The sequence below is a fragment of the Lissotriton helveticus genome, chromosome 11 (genome assembly GCF_964261635.1).
Source record: "Lissotriton helveticus chromosome 11, aLisHel1.1, whole genome shotgun sequence".
Classification (NCBI taxonomy): Eukaryota; Metazoa; Chordata; class Amphibia; order Caudata; family Salamandridae; genus Lissotriton; species Lissotriton helveticus.
The window spans coordinates 1,151,147,900-1,151,163,067 of record NC_136072.1 but is presented as its reverse complement, the minus strand read 5'-3'; the positions used below and the strand labels follow the sequence as shown (position 1 = coordinate 1,151,163,067).

Genomic DNA, 15,168 nt, shown 5'->3' with positions numbered 1-15,168 from the left:
GCGTTGGGCGCCATGTAGTGTACCTCCTATTTTCCCAATAGGCTCTGCGCATTGGAATAGTACCTACAGCAGTAAAGGCCTAGGCCAGACGTTAACTAGGTCTACTACTGTCGATACTAGACTTAAGTTTTGGGTTTGCCAGCGTAGCTCAGAGTTCGCTAGAAACTTTCTCGAATGTTCAAGGAGGAATTAACTTCCCTGATTAGACAAGAAGGGATTTAGTTTCTGACAACCATAGAACATGACAACTTTGCTCTCCCCTAATCAAGAGTCAATCTCAAGAGTCGTGTGAGCACAAGGCAATTATTTTACTCAGTCAGTACGTGCATTCTTAGTCTCATCAGATTGTAGAGAAAAGGAAGAGACGGGCGTGTTCAATAAAAAGGTGTTATTTATTGATCAGTCTCTTTTCTCGTACAAGAGAAATGGATCGATATTATTGCAATACTTATAGTTAAGTAAAGTGCATACATTAAAAGCAATAGTATAAAATAATACTGTAAAAACATTGATATGGTTTCTGAGCCATATGATGTTTAAAATGATTAAAATATATTTACATACACATATACATTTGACTAAACGTACTCAACTGGTGTTTCTAAATACGCCTACCCCGTGTACCTGACCTAAGTCTAATGCGTGGGCGGGAATAGAAAGTTACAGTTTAAGTTAAGTTTGTTTTTGCCAAGTGAATAACTAAAGAATTCTCTGTGAGGGGTTATTCAGTTCTGTACCTGGAATTTAGGATGAATGAGGAATGGTATCTCTTTCTCTGCTCTCGATATTCCAGGCTGCCTGCGAGGGCTGCCCAGAAGCGCCGGTGCTGGGTCTCTCGGCTTGAGATAGCAGCGCGTCTCTCAGCGCGTCAGGAAGAAGGGGCTGCTGCCAGCGGGGTCTGCTTCTGCTCTCGGCTTCGGCAAGTATGGCTGCTCCATCTCGTCACCACGCGTGTGTTTGCATAGGGCAAGATCGGCAATATTTATACCTTAAAGGTGCCGAGATTGACGTAAGGATGGACATAGATACGTCAATAAAGATGTCATACGACTTGCTCGTTAGCACATTCTTTACTAAAGTTCTCTGTGAAATCAAAACAATGGCCGCACGGATTTTCCAGGTTGTCATAGGTTTGATTTGTTATGAGAACGTCGTATGCCTTATCAGGGGCTGGAGGAATGTCGCTTGTCTAATTAGATCTCAAGCGTTATGACCTAATCAGATAACACGTTCCTGTGCCGTAGTGTGACTGCGTCAGATAACGGTATCTGCATCATGGGGGCTGTTCTTGCCTCATGGGCGGATTGTTAGTTAACTAGATAGTTAGTTTAACCAGAATAGGGTCAGGAATAGAGGTATTGATTCAGAACCTATAGGAATACATGACAAAACGGTACATATGTATGGTTAATTGATTGTTTGATGTATCGATGACATATGCATCAATTATTTATTATTTTATTGATGTTGTGCTTTTATGGATTGAATTGAACTGTGAGTGCCTGCAGCACCCAGGAGAAGCAACGCATGTGGGACAAATGTGAGATCTGATGCCCAAGGCACATTAAACAGTGCCCCCAGGTGTGACTCTTGCGGTTGTCTGGTGCCTTAGCACTGAGCAGGGTCAGAGGTTGTCTGTGGTGCAAGCAGCACAGAAGGATGGGGGGTGGGTGTTTGCCTTCACCACCTAGGATAGGTAATGAAGAGGGGGAAAGGTGAGATCCAGTGTCCAAGGTGCATTAAAGAGTATCTTCAGCTGTGAGTCCTTCTGCGGTGTCTAGTGCCACGGCACCAGGCGCACAGTGCTGTAAGCGGCTCAGGAGGAGGAGTAGACATCTCTGTGTGCCTGCAGCACCTACAAGAACAGTGGATGTGATGCAATGGTCAGATCAGTGTCATGATGCATAACAACATATGCCCCTACTGTGAGTCCAGAAGGTGTCTTACGTGAAGGATCTGGGAGTAAGGTGCAGAGTCCACCAAACACAAGTCTGAAAACAAAACAGAAAACAAGGGGATGCAGGACATGGCACCCCGATAGGGATCACAGGTCTAGTACGCACCATCTCACATTACGGCTGGGGTTACCCTGTGCCATCAAGGAACCAGGTGATACTGATGCGTAGATCGCCACCACAATAAAACCCAAGGCACAACAAGGAACCCTCGTCTCCGTAAGCAGGTGGTGTTAACTTCGATGATGGAAACCACAACTAGAAGTTAGCATTCAGTCGGGCAGGGAGCACAAGAAACAGAGAGAACACACATCTGGCACACAGTTGTGTGTCATTCCTAGTGCTTGACAGCTGCTTACAAGCGAGCGCACAAGGCGGGTGGGATGATCAATGAACATAATGTTCTAGATGTCAGGGCTCCTGGGTTCATGGGCACAGAGGAGAGACACAAGGGCAACAGCTCTCTGGATCACACAGCACAATTACACTAGGGGTGCGAACACAGATCAATCTAAAGACTGGGGGTCCTATTACTCTTTAGATACACCTAAGTGGCGATATATATCTATATATATATATATATATATATATATATATATATATATATATATATAGAGGGAGATATATATCTATATATATATATATATATATATATATATATATATATATATATATATATATATATATATATAGAGAGAGAGAGCGCGTGAGAGAGAGAGATATATATATACAGAGATATATATATATATATATATATAAATATATATCCAAACGTAAACTCCCAACATTGAAGGCGCCACACCCAGTCGTGTAAACTTCTTTTTATTTGCATGAATTGCGGGGCCAGCAGCATCGCCGTCACATCAAAGTAAGTGTGCCAAAGAGTCCATACGCGTTTCTGGCGGCATTCGCCCTTGATCACTGGTTTTGGCTTCGGTGAAGAGGAGGCAGCAAAGGTGAGTCTTGCACTCGTGATATATTACATGTCCCGCCCATCGGGGCGTGTGCTAAGCGTGCATTGTGGTCTTGGAAGTCTTACTCTGTTAATTGTAAACTTTAGTAGATGCCGCATGTTCTTCTTTATTAAAATAACATCCCCCACTGGGTGTATGATTGACTTGTCATGTTGGTGCTCCGCTTTTTTCTCTCCATGCAAAACGGACACGACGTTCCTTCTGTGCTATGCCAGTCACAGCACTGGATCCGCTATATATATATATATATATAAGCGAAACGCGTCATGGCGGATTTTGCTGGGCAAAGGAAAGCACAATAAAAGCACTTTAAACTGGCACCAGAAACTTGGGTCCGCTGATCGTCATTTGGCTTTGAAAGGCTTGTACGAGTGGCGAAGTTCATATATATATATCCATACAAATATTATAAAGAGAGAGCCCAAACCTTTGAGGCGGGTAATCTCAGTAACCACAGCACCAATCACAACACCCAATACAGCGTTGGGAAGGGCAGTTGCAGCAGAAGGACATAGGCTATGCAGATGGCCACCATATACATTATTTTTAATTTATTGTTTTTATTAACTTTTCAAGAAACAGTGGTGTTCATCACAATCATACAGTGCAAGACATACAATTGTACCGTAGGACACCATATACATTTAAAAGGTAAAAGAACCGTGCCAGCAAAGTAGTCCCTTGTGGGCGTGTCTGCGTTGTGCTGTGGGCGTGGGCTGGGGGCGTGACTAACGCTGGGGGCGTGTGGTACGGCCATCACATCGTGGGCTGTGGGCGTGGGCTGGGGGCGTGACAAACGCTGGGGGCGTGTGTCCACCCTTCATGCCATGTGAGTCGTACATACAAGCGCCAATTACGTTGCTGCGCAGCATCAAGGGGCACGCTGGGGGCGTGACACGCTGGGGGTGTGAGAAACGCTGGGGGTGCGAGAAACGCTGGGGGCGTGGGCTACGTTTCGCCCTTCATGCCATGTGGGTCGTACATTAATCAGAAGATCGTCTGCTGTGGCCTTGTGCTGGGGGCATGACAAACGCGTTCAGCTGGAGGCCTGGTAAGTAACATTACTGCAGCCTCTCCTGCGCGCTTTTACTGAACTCTCTCCTTCAACGAAATTAGACGCGCCTGCTACCATCAACCAGGGCTCTAGCCGGGCTCAGGCGGTGGATCAGTACACTAATTACACGCGCCTGCTAACATCAACCAGGGCTGCAGCTGGGCCTCAAGCGGGGGAACACGCGCCTGCTAACATCAAACAGGCCTGCATCTGGGCCTCAAGCGGGGGAACACGCAAATGAGCGTGTCTGCGGGGACAATTACTGCAGCCTCTCCTACTCGCTGTCACTGAACTCTATCATTAAACTGATTTACCCGCGGCTGATAACTCTCTCATTCAACGACATTTCACGCGCCACCTAACATCAACCAGGGCTGTAGCCGGGCTCAGGCGGCGGATCACTACACTAATTACACGCGCCTGCTAACATCAATCAGGGCTGCAGCTGGCCCTTCTCCATCCCTATTCTAATGAAACAAAAAAAATGTGTCTACCGCAAGATTTTACAACAAATTGCCCTTGCCAAATACACACATTCTATTTCATACCTCAATATCTGGACGGGGGGTGGGGGGGGGGTGTGTGTGTGTGTGTGGGTGGGGGGGGGGGGGGGGGGGGGTGGTGTGTGTGGTGTGTGTGGTGTGTGTGTGTGTGTGTGTGTGTGTGTGTGTGTGCGTGCGTGTGTGTGTGTGTGTATATATACAACATGAGGGAGGGGCAGGGCTTTAAGTGGGCCAGGTCTCACCGGTGCAGAGCAATGGCAGTTTTTAAAGGGGGCCTCGAAATGGGTCTCTATAGGGCTCTGTTTTGCGCCCTGGCCCAGGCGGTCGTTTTTTTCCAGACTGCAGTGCCAGCAGGCACATCATGTACACTGCTCACTTCTCACTAATGGAGAAGTTACGGCATGACGTCATGCCAGGTGAGCGTTGTAGGGGAAGAAAAATCCTTTAAAGAGTCATTTTCTCTCTGGATTTCCCTTCTCTTCTTGAAACTCGGGAGCAGCAACATTGTCGCTGTGTCACCAGGGCTGTAAGTGGAAGCTTTTTCAATATTATATTTAACAAGCCATAGTTGCTGCCTATTTATCTTATGTAACTCACAACCTTTGACAAAGCCAATAATCCTGACTTGTTGTAGGCATGATGTTACTTGTATCATATATCTGGATGCAATGATAGAAACGGCAAAATACATGTCTGGTGGCACACTATGCTAAGCAGATTCTTATCTTATGTGTTTTTAAGCCACACCCTTAATTACATTGGCCACGCCCCTTTAAGAGACCTCCCAGTTTTTTCATCCCATTTATAGGCCTGGGGAGGGGTAGTAACTTACGTTAAGAAAATCTTAAAAAAAGAAATCACTGAAAAAAACACTACCATATAAAATCCATAAAACCAGGGAAATACACCAGTTATATGTAACTGACATATAAGTATAACTTGCACCGCAACTGATTTCACATGTGTAAAGCGTAGATTATACTTTTGTCAGCGACACATACCCGGCGAATTTCCCTGGCCCTTTCAGCATTTATAATTTTTTTTATATATAATATATGCAAAAGACACCAAAACCAAGGCAATAATACACATGATATAGGTACGGCCATTATTTAGTGGTAGCTGTGACTTTCCTAACACTGCCCTTGCTACGTATGGTCCCAGGGCCATCGAGTCAGCGACAGGACCAAGAAGTCAATGGGCTCCGAGATCCCTCCTTACTTTCTAGAGTCTTCGCATGTGGCCCTCGTATAACCCCTCAACGGCAAACAAGAGGCTGTTTGTGGGGCTACAGATGAGCAAGGCGCCAACCAATGTGATGTCATCAGTGTTCGTATGGACTGTAATTTCACTTTTTCTCTCCCAGGCATTTTGGTGAATGGGCATTCGTGTGTATAGGGCCATGTTTTATTCCTTGTGGGCATTTCTACAAACTACACCGGATAGGTGGGTCCGTCTCACCTGTGGAGACCAATATGTCCTTGATGGTACGCAGAGATAATTGCAGTTGCCTGCTGGACACGTTCTAGTGTCTCAGCAGGCATCAGGGCCGGACTGGGACCTAAAACTGGCCCTGGCAAAGTGCTTGGCCAGCCCCCCAGGGGTTTGGGGGTGCAGCTGAGCTGTTTACCTGGGCCGGTTTCTGCCAATTTCGTTACAGGTGCCAATATTGCTGCTATGCTGCAAAAACGGCCCTGTAACAAAATCAGCCCCCAGGGGCCCAAAACCGGCCCCCAACCCTGGCGGCACACTGGGGAAATGCCCGGTGCCCGCAATGGCCAGACCGGCCCTGGCAGGCACTAGTTTTCCCAGCCACTCCCTCGAGGGCTGAACACACTCACACCCCACACCCATCCAGCAGTGGCGTCACGAGTGACGTGGGCCTGCTAATAAAAGGGCCCGAGTGCACGTGCCCGTGGCCAGTTAACGAAGCACACTCACGGTGTCTGTGTCCCTCATTTTAGTAGCACATGAGCCTAGGGCCCAAAACGCTACAATAATAACAGGCCTGCATGGCACAGTCTGGGAAAGGGCGCCAAAGCGCCGCCTCGCCAGGGTGTGAAAGCCTCCAGGCGCGCGCTCGCACTCCCCGTTGAATCCCTTTTCCAAGTATCCGCTCTGGGAGCTGGGAGGGCACAGTTAGATATCAAATGATTGACATTTATTGGAGCGGTGCAAACACAACAGAGAACGCCCCGGGGGCGCGCAGCCTTCAACGGCGCATTCACAAAACATCACGTAAGGTTCAGAAAAGAAAGCCACGCTCGGTGTCTTAATAATACTTTGCAAGCTCCTTTTTAACAAGATAATGACTTAATTGATTCGACAACGAGCCCACTCCTTGCCCCGGAATGAGTCATGTGCTGTGTGCAGTGACTCACAATCGTGGGCTGGTGCCTTACCTGCCACAGTCTCAGGCACATGGCCATGCCGGTCCGGGGCTCGCCCTCCGGGGTCAGGGCGCACACCAGCCGCTGGGAGGGCATCTCTCGGACCTGCACCTGCCAAGACAGAGCATGGGTACAAGGTTAGTGGGCTCAGTGCCCAAGCATCACCACCTCCAGCTTTAGAGATCCCCATGAGTAAACAATGATTCGCATATTCGATGACATCACAGGAAGTCATATCACACAATCCTTAACATGAGTGACAACCTAAAAAGTGACATCTGTTAACTGGCAGCTCATCTCAGAGCCTTAAGAGTCTGCTGTAGTGCGCCCCCCAGTGGCGGGAGGGCTTCCCGCAGACTCTACAGACCTCAGGAGCTGCTCTGCACACAACACTGCTCTGAACAGCACACCTTCCAACTTTGAAGATCAGGTGCACAGTGGTTAATTTGTATTAAAAAAAATAAGTGTGGGGGCTCTCATCAGGAGGCAGCTGGCCCCAGCCAATTTCTAATGTTAGCACCGCCTAAAACAGAACCAACTACTAACCATGAAAGTGGGGAGAGGTTGTGGCGTAATTGCCAGAGATGCCAACTTCAGAGCTGGGTAACCAGGTTAGAGTCTCGGTGTTGGCTGAACATCCTGTGATTTTGGGCAAATCACTTAATCTCCCAGTGCCATTAATGAATGGGTCTGTAACTGGTGCTCATGAAAGGCACCGGTGTTGATGACTAAGTGCCGGTGCTGAGCACCGTAAAGCACTGGCTCAAATGAAGCACTGCAGGGGCGTAATTGGGGTGGGGGGGGGGGGGAGGGGGGTGAGCGTCAGATTTTCCAAAAATTGCTGTAGCATATAATGTTAAATAACATTGTACGACAAGCGGACAGCCGATGGGTCAGTCATGCGCTGTATTAAATATTACATTTAAGTTTAATATTATATATATTAAACTTAACATTTCATTACATGAGAGGGGCCTAAGGGGCAAAGAAAAGGGAGAAGAATGTGCATTGGTAAGAGTACTAAAATAAAACACAATATTTTGTAAAATAACCAACATTTTTGAGGACTTTCAAACCAGAGAGAATGTGTGTATGTAAACATTCATGGTGAAATCCGACTGACACCTCACCATACCCAACTGAAAGCACTGGCATCCTACTATTTATCAGAAAATATATATATAAAAGGGGATGTAACACCCCAAACCGCCCCATGAAGCTAAGCTCCTGTTGAAAATGTTTGCATCGTGTGAGGGTGGCACGGTGTCTGTTGAGGCAACTGTGCTTCGAGCCCCTTACAGCATAAGCAGCTGAAGAGGGTGTTCCATGGAGACCAGGCCAAAGAGGGGGCGTGGCTTTGAGCCAAGTACGCTTAAGAGTCACACCTACCTACCTCTGCCTCCACCCCCCCCACCCCCCCAAACACCAACACTCCCCCCCCCCCACCAACACACAGCAAGGGTTCTACTTACTCTGGGCAGGATGGAAACCCTCGTGGACATCAGCTGTACAGGGCTTCCTCACACCACCTGAAAACCCACTCTGGAAGGCCTTCTAACTCACTTTGTCCCCCAAGGTGTGATATCGCCACTCTACTGGGTAACCGTGTGAAGGCAGCCAATGAGTAGCAATGGTGTAGTAATGATGACACGTTGGTAAATTGAAATCCAAGTAGCTTTATTCACAGGTAGTATAAGTAAGTCCTGATCAACAAGTAGGTCATCATTAACAGGCATATAAGTCCTGTAGGTCAGCCTGTAAGCTGATGTCAACAGCCCCACCAGGAGCAGCCTGCTAGCTACTCAGCCCCATCCACAGACTGTCATTCCTCATCCAGTCACCCAGGCATTGTACTCGAGGCTCACTCACCAACGTTCCATACAGAAGATACAACACACAGGCTGAGCAGCTAGAGCAGAGAAACAAAGGGAATAAAACATCATGCAAGAATACTACAGATAGCCCCCGCATCACTGTGCGGGGTGTGGGGGTTAGTTCCAGGGCGGCCCTCCAGCACTGAGCACAGACGACAGGACCCCGACCTGAAAGCTCCTGGCTGTGTTCAGAGTGTGGGGGAGGGGGGAGCCCTCCAAGCACTTTGCCCCCTTCAAGTTTTGTTACGCCACTGAAGTGAGTCGATATCGTGTGACACGGTGGGGCGTGTGAGCTACCAGGTTGGAACAGAGACTTAGAAGTTAGATGTCTAGCTCTTCTTACCAGGTGTGACATTTAGACGGTGGTGAGTGAAAACCCCGCAAATGTGTGAATCTCACTCGCACTGGGTGAGACGCAAGGTCTATGGTTTTTTAATTCATGCACAAACCTTGGTTTCATGGTTTATGACTAGTTAGCAATGGACGACCACTGTATACATGTTTCCTCTGCCTGCACTGGTCTTTCCTGGAGCAAACTATTATGCAAACTAATGAAAGGAAACCAGGCAATCAATCGGAATAAAACAAGTGAAATGCAAAGTATCCTGACACTAAAGTCATGGGCGAGGTGGGATTTCCATAAAGGAATGTGGTAGCCCCTTTGGATGATTTGTAATTCCACTTGCCTAATGTTATGGACTGCCAGTGAGGCAGGTGATGGCGGGTCGTGCCCCCCCATGAACCCCCGTGCAGGGAAACAGGGCGAACTAAAGGGGAAGCACACAATGTAACCAATAGTATAAACTTATCTCACATATATTTACCTACGCTGAAGTTTCAGGATGCCATTCTACATGGGAGAAGAGGGAGACATGCCAATGTAGCCAACAACATTTTTCTCATGTTGCTGACAGCCAATCAGAGTGCTCACTTCCGCCGGAGTCTGACTCCCATGTTAGTAAATAATATCATGCCTAATGCTTGCCTACATCTAAGATCTAAAAGCAGCTCACAGGCAAAGTGTACCTAAAAACAACATGGCAGCCTTTACCTTTGGTAAAGGAAGTCATTAGCCAATCATGTCATCGCTATGTTCCGTGGTACTGCCATGAAAAGCAACAAACATTTGTGAAAATACTGCAACAACAGATATCAATACGTTAAAATGCCTTATAACTTAAACAATACTTATCCTACTTACCGGTAGTACCCAAAGGATCACCTGCACATCATAATGTCTAATGCTGCCAAATTTCATGTAAATCTGTTCAGCCGTTTTCGTTCTACATCCTATACAAACATCTATGGAAAACGCATAGGTGAAAAAATGCGTTTTGGTACTCCCCTTTTATCTTTGCATCTTCTTGCCCAATCACGGACACTCTTTGCATCACCCGCCAATGTAAGATAAAGAATAGGTCTGCCAAGTTTTGTGAAGATTCGTAAAAAGGGCACACAGTTATAAACAGTGAAAAATCCAAGGAATTCCTATCTCTGGTAACCCTAACTAGAACTACAGAGTGTCTACCACCACTGTGATATATCTACATGCGCACAAACACACAGAGTAATGTCCCAGGGACACAGCAGGCAAGGTTCCCTTACCCAAAGGCAAAAGATCTGGAAAAAAGGCAGCATTGGAACACTGCGAGCAGGGAGAGTGTGGAGACTGGTTCATGGGAGACAGGGGCTGAGAGACAGGCACTGGGTCTTCCAGATCAGACAGAGATTACCCAATTAGACCGCACTAGGATCACATCCCACCTATGTTTAAGTAGTTGGGTGGCAGCAGCAACCGCTTAGTTGTAGGATTCACACTGGTTTAGTTCGAACACCATTTTGAACTTTCCTACACCCTTGTTTTGTTCTACCTTAATGCTTGTGTTTCCTTTTATTCTCCCTTCGCGTGACTCCGAAGACCTACCCTGCGGTGACCTTCACCTGCTGTGTGATATTGGATGAGCCAACATCTTTAGGCAAGAACAAAAGGGTTGGGAGTAGATAAATATTGGTATACTGTCACAGCTACCATTGCTTACCATCTTCCTTTGTTGTTATAGTCAGAACTTGTTTTACCAGTGGTGTTTGCAGTGCCTTTAAGGACCTCCCAATGAGAGCGTGGCACCCTGACTCATCTAAGACACCTGAAAGAGAAGACATCTCCCCCAGCGTCTTTTCTCTCAATCCTGAATCCTCGCTTTCCCTGCTAACAAACATTATGTTGAAGACTCATATTCATCCACTCACTGTTCTTACTTGGTGGAGAGTGGTGGACTAGCATCCTAATTCTCCCCTTAGCTCACAACAGGGTGAACAAACACAGACTCTCAATTAAAAAAAACAAAGCAGCCTTGCAAGCTTTTAAAACAAATGTAATAATATTAAAATCCATATTGTGCCACCCTACCGTGTGGCAGGGGCCAAATAGCCCACAACAGCCTAACGTTGAGGCTGTGGAGTGTCTCCTGTGCCAAGGAAGTTTCTAGGTTAGGAAAATGAGGAATAACAATCACTTGGTTCATGTGCAACTTAGAAGAATAGAATGGGTTCTCAGGGCCACTTTGTTCCAAAGGTACGCAATTTGTTTAAAATGCACATAGTGCCCTGAAGCTTGCTAATGCACTGACTGAATTGAGGAAGGAAGTCTTCCAAAAAGAACAAGTAGCAGGGGCCCAAATGGTGGGGTCCTTCTAGCAAACGCAAGGCGCTGCACCCACAAGGTTCTAACTAATGATGTCAAAAGTCCTCGAGTCATTGTCTGCTCCTGCCAGAGATTACTGACTATCAAGGATCTAGCTTGGCTTGGCTGCCTCTGCTCTCCCACCAAAGGCAGCTCTGGTTATGGATCGACAACTTCTCAAGCAAGTTCAGCAGGTTGGGAAGAATCAAAACTCAAAATTAACCACCTCAAAGTCTCTCTAAAAACATATTGGGCTTCCAATGACCACCCTTTTTTGTCTCAGGAACTCCCTTCGCTCAGTTACTTGTGGTGTTTCCGTGTTCACATGGATAAGGCGGCAACATGTCTAGTGTGCTATAACAAATAGATGTATACGTCTGGGAGTCTCAGTCAAGCAGGTGTAGACGTATGCATTGTTTTACGTTCATTAGACTAACAGTGATGTTTTTTTAACTGCTTTTATAATGTACTTCTATCTTCTACCACAGTGTACAGGCCTTCTGTGAGAACCAAAACCTTGTTTTTACATTGGCCGTTGTAACCAAGTAAAGAAAATATACTCACCTGTAATCCTAGTTCTCTTCCAGGGAAATCCTCATCAAAGTCATAAGCACACACCAGTCCGGCCCACAGGCTGGGATCCGGAGCACTTTTTGAGAAAACGGCTGAAAGCACGTTGAATAAGAGATGCAGCAGAAGTTTCTCTGTAAGGATTCTGATTTCTCTTTCAGGGTATCTCATCAACAGTCATAAGCACTGAATAATCCCGCCCACACGTTGGGATCCCAGAGCACTTTAAAAAAAAAAAAAAAGAATCATATATGTATAAAAAACTTTGTACCTAGTACTTTACATATATGTCTCCAGCCTAAAGAAAGGCTAAAAATGCCAGTTTTTTTACTGAAATTTTATTTAAATAAGAAACAAATTGCATAGATATGTGACATTAATTAAAGAAAAACTTTCACAAACCATTCTTTTTAAAAGTAAAAGGAAAGGGAATATGAGACATTGTTAGCAATAGGCTACTGTTCAAAGGACAGTAGTGAAAACAGGCACTGTGCCTTTAAAAATCTCACAGCACCCCCTCAATCCCATCATGCCTCACAGGTGACAGAGAAGTAGGATTGCCAGTGAGTAACTTTTCCTTCTCTTCTAGCTCATCATCAACAGTCATAAGCACTGAATAGAATAGCACGCCCATCCCACGGGAAGCGTACACGATATAGAAACAGCTCCAATAATCACCCGAAAAGGTTCCTCAAAGAAGCCTGTCCTACTTGAGTATCTGCTTTAGAAGTTGAATCTGGACAAGAGTGTGTAGTAAAGCTATATACAGCTCTCCATGTAGTAGCTTTACATATTTCTGAACTGGGAACATTTTGGAGAGGAGTTGTAGTTGCAGCCTTTCCCCTTGAGGAATGTCCTTTACGTCTACCAGGTGGGGCTTTTGAGCTTGTTGGTATGTAAGAAGTATTCAAAAAAATATCCATCTAGAGTTAGTTTGTTTTGGTGATGTTAACCCTGCTCTTACTGGGTCATAATTCAAGAAGAAACAATCTGATTTTCTTATGGCTTTGGTTTTGGGCAGATAGAATTTCTGAACTCTTAACATCAAGAGAGTGTTCAGACTGTTCAGCTGGAGTTGATGGATTAGGAAAAAAGCTAGGTAATGAAATGGTTTGATTAATATGAAATTCTAAAACCACCTAATATGAAATTCTAAAACCACCTTAGGAAGAAAACTGAGATGAGCTTTCAACACAACTCTCTTACCATGAACCACTGTGTATGGTTCTACAAAACATAATGCTTGAATTTCACTCACTCTTCGTGCTGATGTAATGGCTACTATGAAAGTCTCTTTCCATGTAAGCTGTTGTAAAGAGGCTTTATGAATGAATGGGCTCAAATGGGTCCCATTAATTTGGGCAGAACAATGTTAAGTTCCCAAGGAGGAGACGGTGTCTTAACTGGAGCAATAACTTTTGAAGCCCTTCAAGGAAGTCTTTAATTACAGGTATTCTAAAGAAAGAAGTTATTGAGAGAGATTTTCTATAGGCTGTTATAGATGGAAGTTGCACTTTAATGGAAGAAAACTGTGAAACAGACCTTGCCAAATAAAGAAGGTACGGTATAATCACTTCTTCCTGACTTAGGGATGGAAGGTGTCTGTTTTGGATGCACATAAACAAAAACTTTTCCACTTAAAGGCATATGATTTTCTTGTTGGTCGTTTAGCCTCTCATAATATGTCCATGCAGTCTTGTGGAAGGCCCAAATGACCATTTTGGAGGAATTCAGGAGGCAAGCCATCAAGTTCAGTGATGCAAGGTTAGGGTGCAGTATCTGTGCCTTTAACTTGTCCAGGAGTTCCTGTTCGCACAGCAGGCTCTTGTGCGGTCATGAAGAAGGTCCGTGAACCACCACTGACGAGGCCATTCTGGTGCTATCATTATCATCCTGGTCTTGGACCTGTAGAGTTTGATATTTACTGTTGGTATGAGTGGAACTGAGGGAAATGAGTAGAGAAATTTCATTGAAGGGTTTATCAAAAGGGCACTCCTTTTCGACCCTGGTTGGAAGAATCTGGATGCGTAGTATCAGCATTTTTTGTTGTTTGTGCCCGCAAACAAACCTATTTGCGGAAAGCCCTATTCTTGGAAAATGCCTTTTAAGACCGCGTTGTTTAGAACCCAGTTGTGATTTTCCGGCAATACCTGATTAGGTGAATCTGCCTGTACATTCTGAACCACTGGAACACCTGTCATGGTTAAGTACCTGGCTATTAACTATTTCCATATGAGTTGAGCTTCTTGAAATAGGTGTCGAGAGTGAATTCCTCCTTACTTGTTCAGGTAATGAATTGCTATTGTATTGTCGGTCTGAACAAGAAGGGAATTTGTTGTCAGTGATAGACGAAATATATTTCAGGGCCAGATGAAAAGCTCCCAATTCCAGAAGATTGACAAGATAAGTCTTTTCTTTGTCTGACGAAATCCCTTGGGTTTGCAAGTATCCCATATGAGCTCCCCATCCCTGGAGAGAGGCATCTGTGTTTAATGTTTGAGCTGGCAGATGGAACGGTATACCTACCAATAGACTCTTTGGTTGTTTCCACCATGTGAGAGATTGAATTGCAGCCCGTGAGTGGGTCAGGTCCATTTTTCAGTGGTCTGAGAGCTGGTTGCCCTAATCTTCTAGGCATTGTTAGAAGGGCCTCATGTTAGTCCTGCATGTGGAAATAGAAAAATTAAAGAGACCATCAAACCCAGTAGGTATGCAATCTGTCTCGCTGCTGGATGACAAGTATGTATGAGATTATGACATTTTAGATTGATTGATAATGACCTCTCCTCTGAAGGATACACTTTTGCGGACTGGGTATTCAGCATTGCTCCAAGGTATTGTATGTTTTGGACTGGACCTTTTGAGGTTCACTTGTAGACCTAGATTGCTTAGTGTCTTGAGACAAACTGGTAATGTTTCTTTGTCTCCGTTGGTGACATACCCTTCATTTACCAGTCATCCGGGTTAGGATAGATGGAGATCTTTTGTTCCCTTAGATGGGTTGCGATGATGGCCATACATTCTGCAAATGTTTGTGGAGCTGATTTTAGTCAAAAAGGTAGGACCTTGCATCGGTAATGATGAGATCCTATCATGAATCGAACGAATTTTAGATAATTTGCTGATATTGGAATGTGAAAATAGGCATCTTGGAGATCTATGGAAAAC

At 45.4% G+C, this 15,168-nt stretch overlaps 1 protein-coding gene across 4 annotated transcripts in view; it reads right to left on the bottom strand.

Annotated features, from left to right (window-relative positions):
- Positions 1 to 15,168, bottom strand: part of GNB1L (G protein subunit beta 1 like) — a 501,997-nt gene that overhangs the window by 147,152 nt on the left and 339,677 nt on the right. For all 4 annotated transcript variants that reach the window (XM_078667934.1, XM_078667935.1, XM_078667937.1 and 1 more), the window contains one exon: positions 6,889 to 6,987. In XM_078667934.1, the coding sequence (XP_078524060.1) occupies positions 6,889 to 6,987 (99 nt within the window). The remainder of the gene's footprint in view (positions 1 to 6,888; positions 6,988 to 15,168) is intronic.